Source organism: Agelaius phoeniceus, chromosome 38 (genome assembly GCF_051311805.1).
Source record: "Agelaius phoeniceus isolate bAgePho1 chromosome 38, bAgePho1.hap1, whole genome shotgun sequence".
Classification (NCBI taxonomy): domain Eukaryota; kingdom Metazoa; phylum Chordata; class Aves; order Passeriformes; family Icteridae; genus Agelaius; species Agelaius phoeniceus.
In genome coordinates, this window is record NC_135304.1 from 538374 (window position 1) to 544389 (window position 6016).

The 6016-nt window shown below is 66.0% G+C and overlaps 1 protein-coding gene across 4 annotated transcripts; it reads right to left on the minus strand.

Moving 5' to 3' along the window:
* Positions 1–452: 452 nt before the first annotated feature.
* LOC129134030 (RNA-binding protein 4B-like) lies at positions 453–5281 on the minus strand. Of its 4 annotated transcripts, none has more exons than XM_077172526.1 (4): positions 5189–5281; positions 3155–3576; positions 1421–2122; positions 453–973 (listed from the first exon to the last, which is right to left on the minus strand). In XM_077172526.1, exons 2-3 carry the CDS (start codon positions 3564–3566, stop codon positions 1428–1430), a joined length of 1107 nt encoding a protein of 368 aa, XP_077028641.1. In that variant the 5' UTR covers positions 3567–3576; positions 5189–5281; the 3' UTR covers positions 453–973; positions 1421–1427. The 4 variants fall into 4 exon arrangements, with proteins under 4 accessions (XP_077028641.1, XP_077028640.1, XP_054509679.1 ...); XM_077172525.1 differs by having other exon boundaries at positions 5162–5253; XM_054653704.2 differs by lacking the exon at positions 453–973 and adding an exon at positions 2787–2873 and having other exon boundaries at positions 1986–2122; positions 5162–5253.
* Positions 5282–6016: the final 735 nt, after the last annotated feature.

Below are 6016 nucleotides of genomic sequence, written 5' to 3' on the forward strand. Positions count from 1 at the left end.
CCCACGGGTGACCACGGCACCGATCGGCGCTGGCAGGGCAGAACTGGCAGCATCACCAAAGGCATGGCCTGGGCTTAATGACCTTAATTAATGAACACCGAGAGGCAGGAGCAATCTGGGGACAAACGAGCCACTTTGGGGACATAATGTACCAGTCTGGGGACAAACAAGACTGTCTGCAGATTAATTAGCCCTGGGCAGGTTAATGACAGCCCATGGGAGGAGGAAGAGCTGGGGGTTAAAGCCCCTCTGCCACCCCTGGGTGCCCCTTTGGGGGGCTCAAGGACGGTTTTGGGGGTGTTCCCATTTGCAGCAGCCCCTCACCGGGGGCTCCGGTGAGCATGGGCAGAGCCAGGCAGGGCACAGGCAGCACCGGGGAGTCCAGAAGGTTCCGTGCCGTGTTCTGAGGGGACGTGAGTGCAGAGAAAGAACCGTGGGCAGAGCCAGCGCCGTTAGTTAAAAATTTTGAGTTTTATTTTACCGGAAAGTGGGGTCGGGGGACTCTAAATCACTCGGGGGGTTCCACCCCCGCCGGCGCGGCGCGGCGGCCTCCGGTCAGCTACAGCGTTGGGCTAAAAACCTACCACTGGATTATCCACCCTCTTAAAAAATAAAGGAAAAAAAAAAAAAAACAAAAAAGGCAAAACGACGACTCGGGAAGAGCTCCGGGGGAGCGAGGGGGCGGCGAAGCAAAGCAAAGCTGGCGCTGGGGGACGGCTGCGGCTGCGCGCTCACACCTGAGCCTGGGGTGGGGACCCAAAACTACCTGGAAAAGCAAAATCCTGCCCAGGGGGGCGGGGGAAGCTGGGGGAGGGGCTGAGCTAATCCTGCCCGGGCTGAGGACGAGCCGCGCGTCCGTAAGGAACGGGCCCGGGAGCGGCACGCGGCGGCGGTGGCACCCGGCGCGGCCCGAGACGCGCGGCGCCGAGTCGGCGTGCGACGGGACCCCGACGTCCAGCCGCACAAATCTTACCTGTAAGAGAAAAGAGGAGTTGGCGCAGGCGCCCCCGGGGCCGATCCGGAACCGTGCCGAGCCCCGGTGCCCTGGGGAGCTGCGGCTTCCTGGCAGCAAGAGAGTCCTGATGTGGAGCAGCGGCGGGGCTCCGGCCCCCTCGGACCCTGGGCACAGCCCGAGCGAGCAGGAGCTGCCCCCGGGCCGGGGGCTCTGCGGGAACCCCCCACCCCGCAGGGACTGTGCCGGGACGGCGCCCGGCCCAGCAGGAACGTGAGTTACAGCCACGAGAGTGACACCGGCACCGCTCCGCTCACCGCAGCGCCTCCTCACCGTGGCCGGGCTTTAACGCCCGCGGGGCCTGTCCGTGTCACCGGGACCCGTCACCCGCCTCAACCTCAACTGGCACAACCGGGACCACCGGCAGCGGGGCCCCCCCGCAGTGCCAAGAGCTGCCAACGCGCTCACCTCCGGCTCAAAAGGCGGAGTATCGCGCCCGGTCCGCGTACGGGTCCCGCCCGAAGCGCTGCATGTCGTAGAGGGACGCCCGGGCCACCGAGGAGACGGGCGACAGCTGCCCACGCTCGTACGTGTACGCCTCTCCGACGGTGCTGGCCGCGGCGGCCGTGCGGCGCAGGGGGCTCCTGTCCCGGGTGTAATACGTGGAGGACGCGGCGGCGGCCGCGGCGGTGGCGGCGGCGGCGGCGACGGCGGCCGCCGCGCCCGGGGTGGGCAGCAGCGCTCGGTCGTACGCGTCTAAGGTGGTGGGGATGCGGCCGGCCATGGCCGTGGTGGCGGCCATGGCCGAGGACTGGACCTGGGAGTACTGGGCGTACTGGGAGTACTGGGCCATGGTCTGCTCCGCGTAGGCGTCGTACGCCGAGGCCGTGGCGTAGGAGCGGACGCGGTAGCGCTTGTAGTAGTCGGCCATCCCGCCGTAGGCCTCATCGTAATACACGGTCTCCCCATAGCCCGCGGTGTAGGGAGTGCGCACGGCTCCGTACTGCTCGTTATAGGCCTCGGCAAAGTCCGCCACTTGCCCCGGGCGATCGACCGGGCACTCCTTAGACCAGTGCCCCTCCTTCCCGCAGCGGTAGCAGCCGCTCTTGTCTCCCATCCCGGGCGCCGTCCGCAGCCGGCTGGTGGACAGCTGCACGCGCATCCGCTTGCCTTGGGGAGAGACGCGAGAGGCAGGGTCAGTGCGGCCGTGCCAGGGCACCGGCGGGACAGGACGGCACCGGCTGCCACCCCCCCAGCCCTCCGCAGCCACCGGCGCGGGAGGAGCCGCCGCGGGACCGAGCGTGAGCCGCCAGATGGACGCTGGACAGCGGCTGACCGGGACGTGCTGCCACGGCCGAGCACGGCCACGCCGGCCAGCCCGGCAAAGCCCCGGCAGCCCGGGGTCGGAGCCAGCACTGCCGGCCCCGTGTGACGGCAAAGCTTCGCGCCGGAAAACGCCGGAGCGGCGGAGAGAGGGATGCGACACCGGGAAACGCCCCGGAGCGAACGGGGCCTGGCCCGAGCGCAGCACAAGGCAAAGCCAAGCGCGGACGCGGCCGGGACAGCTCTGGGTGCAGCTGTGCCAGCCCGGCTGGGTCGCTGTTTTTTGGGGAAGGCCCGGAATGGGGGCGGCGGGACATGTGGAGCCCCGGGAGCGCCCGGTCCGGCCCCGCCGCCACGTGGGTGAAGCGCCGGACGCCGCCCTGAGCACCCGGCCGGGAGACGCGCTCGCCATCACCGCCGCCAGCGCCGCGGCTCGAGTCCGGCCGCTCGGCCCCGTCGAGCGCCCGAGCGACGCCGGGCGCGGGGTCGGGCGCCTCCGTCACCCTCTTACCAGGCTGGGCAAGGCTACAAGGGCGGGCGGCAGCCTGGCGTCACCCGCTGCTCCGGCCCGGCACAGGACGTCGCCGTCGGGGTCCTCCTGCGGGGCGGCCGTGCTGGTTAATCAGAGATGGGTCAGTCCCGTCCTCCCCGGCCCAGAGCCCCCGAGCCCGAGCCCTCGCTCCGGCCGCGCCGTGCGGGCGGCCCCGGGAGCTGCGGCGGAGCGGGCACCAACCGACACCAACCCCAGAGCCCCGAGGGCGCTGCACGGCCCCGCAGAGACGGCCGTGGTCACATCCGGGATCGACCCCGGAGCCGGGGCCGGCGGGAGCATCCACCATGGACCCCGGAGCCCTCCCACCACCCAGCCCCGTGGCTCACCTTGGAACTCGGTGTTGTCCAGCCCCCGGATGGCCTCCACGGCATCCTCGGCCCGCTCCATGTGCACGAAGGCGTAGTCCTTGACGATGTCACATTCGATGACGGGGCCGTACTCCTCGAACTTGGCGCGCAGCTCTAGGTTGGTGCAGGCGGGGCTGATGTTGCCCACGTGCAGCTTGGTGGAGGCCTTGCTCTTGTTCTTGCTGGCCTCCACATTGATGCAGACGCCGTGCAGCTTGTGGTGGTGCAGGTTGCGGATGGCGTCCTCGGCCGCCGTCTTGTCCTCGATGTGCACGAAGCCGTAGTTCTTGATGATGTCGCACTCCAGCACCTTCCCGTACTGCTCGAACAGGGAGCGGATCTCCTGCTCCGTCGCCTCCCGCGGCAGGTTCCCGATGAACAGCTTCACCATCGCGACCCGCCTGCGCCGGACAGCGCCGCCGTGAGCCCCAAAACCTCCCCGTGAGGAACAGCCCGAGGAACAGCCCACACACAGCCCCACAACACCCCGAGGAACAGCCCGAGGAACAGCCCACACACAGCCCCACAACACCCCGAGGAACAGCCCGAGCCTCTGTGAGTATGAATTCCCTGAGTCACCCTCAATCTCTCTCTGTGTGCCTGAGGCTGTGCCCCCCAAAACCCCCCAAGAAACAGCTCGAGCCTCTCTCTGTGTGTGCTCAAGGCTGTGCCCCCCAAAAAACAGCTTGAGCTTCTGTGAATGTGCCCAAGGCTGTGCTCACAAACAGCCTCAAAACCCCCGAAAAACAGCCCAAGCCTCTGTGTGTGTGTGTCCAAAAATCCCCTAAATCACCCTGAATCTCCCTCTGTGTGCCTGAGGCTGTGCCCCTCAAAACCCCCCAGAAAACAGCTCAAGCTTCTGTGAATGTGCCCGAAGCTGTGCTCAAAAACAGCCCCAAAACCCCCCAAAAAACTGTCAAAGCCTCTGTGCGTGTGCCCAAGGCTGTACCCAAAACCCCCCTAAATCACCCTGAACCTCTCTCTGGGTGCCCAGGGCTGTGTCCCCCAGACCCCCCCCCCCAAAAAAACAGCCCAAGCCTCTGTGAGTGTGCCCACAAACACCCTAAATCCTCCTCAAACCTCTAGGGCTGCGCCCCCTAAAACACCAAATAAACATCCTGAATCTCGGTGTGTGCGCCCAGGGTTGTGCCCCCAAACACCCTAAATCCTCCTCAAATATCCCAAACCTACTCTGTGCTCAAGGCTGGGCCCCCAAACACCCCTCAAATAAAGCCCCCAAATGTCTCTGTGTGTCCCTGGGGCTGTAGTCCCAAAGACCCCAAATCTTCACAAATAAACACCCTAAAACTCTGCCTCTGCTCATTCAAGGCATAGCCCCAAACACCCCAAATCTCCTCAAAAACCCTGAACCTCATGGTAGACCCCCGGGGCTGAGGCCCCTCTCACACGGCACAGCCCCAAACACCCCAAATCCCCCCCAAATTTTGCTTCTGCTCCTTCAGGGCGGAGCCTCAAACACCTCAAACCCCCCCAAAATAAACACCCCAAAGCTCTGCTCTCCCCCTCCTACACTGTGCCCACAAACACCCAAAAACAACGCACCTTAAACCTCTGACACCCCAAAAACCGCCTTAAACCCGTGAAACCCCAAAATCCACCTAAGTCTGTGACACCCCTTTTCCTGCAGGGCAGAGCCCTCAAACACCCCAAAATATCTGCACCCCCCAGAGGACAGAGCCACGCCCCGAATCCCAAAATCCCCCAGGCCTGAGACCCCCCCTCAAACCCTTCTTGTCCCCCCCAGGCCTCAGACCCCGCTCAGGCCTGAGACCCCTCAGATCTGAGACCCCCCCCCTAAAGCCCTCCCCTCCACAGGCCCGAGATCTCCCGCAAACCGTCCCGGATCGCATCCCCCGCGGCCTGCGGGCGCCCCAGCGGGGCGGTGGCCGGGCCTGGCCCTTGTGTCCCCCCCGGCCCCGGTTCCCGGTCCCGAAACCCCCCCCCCAGGCACCCCCCCGCCCCCACCTGCCCCGTCCGCCGCGCGCTGCTCACAAAATGGCGGCGGCGTCTCCCGGCCCCGCCCCGCCTCCCGCGCACTCATTGGCCGCCGGTGCTGTCAGTCAAACGCCGCAGCGTGAGGTCATCGATCCGCCAGGTGGGCCCGCCCACAGTGCGGCCGCAGCCAATCACGGGAGGTAGGGGGCGGAGCGAAGGGAGGAGCGGTCCATGAGGCTGCTGCGGGGGGCGCGGGGGCGGTCCATTCATGGCGGGGGGGGGCGCCGAGCACCGGATGCCGTACTGAGAGCACTGGGAGCCGTACTGGGAGCACTGGGCCTGTACTGGGAGCACTGGGCCTGTACTGGGAGCACTGGGCCTGTACTGGGAGCCGTACTGGGGGTATTGGGAGTGCAGGGATTACTGGGGGCGCTGAGGGTATTGGGAGCACTGGAGGTCCTGGGGCCATTGGGGTCCATATGGGAATGCTGAGGTTTGTACTGGGAGCACTGGGGTGCCCTGCGCCGCCCGTTGGCAAAACCCCTTCCCAGTCCAAAACCGGCCCAGCCTCATCCCATCCCATCCCATCCCAATCCCATCCCATCCCATCCCATCCCATCCCATCCCATCCCATCCCATCTATTTCCACCCCAATCCCATTTCCATCTCATCCCATCCCATCCCCATTTCCATCCCAGCCCATTCTCTCAGTCCCACCCCAATGCCTCCCACACGTGACCCCCATCCTCACCCCATCTCCACCCACACCCCAATTCCAATTTGCATCCCAAACCCACCCCTACTCAAATCCAGTCCCTCCAGTTCATCCCAGTCCCTCCCAGTCCCCCCAATCCCTCTCAGTCCATCCCAGTCCCTCCCAGTCCC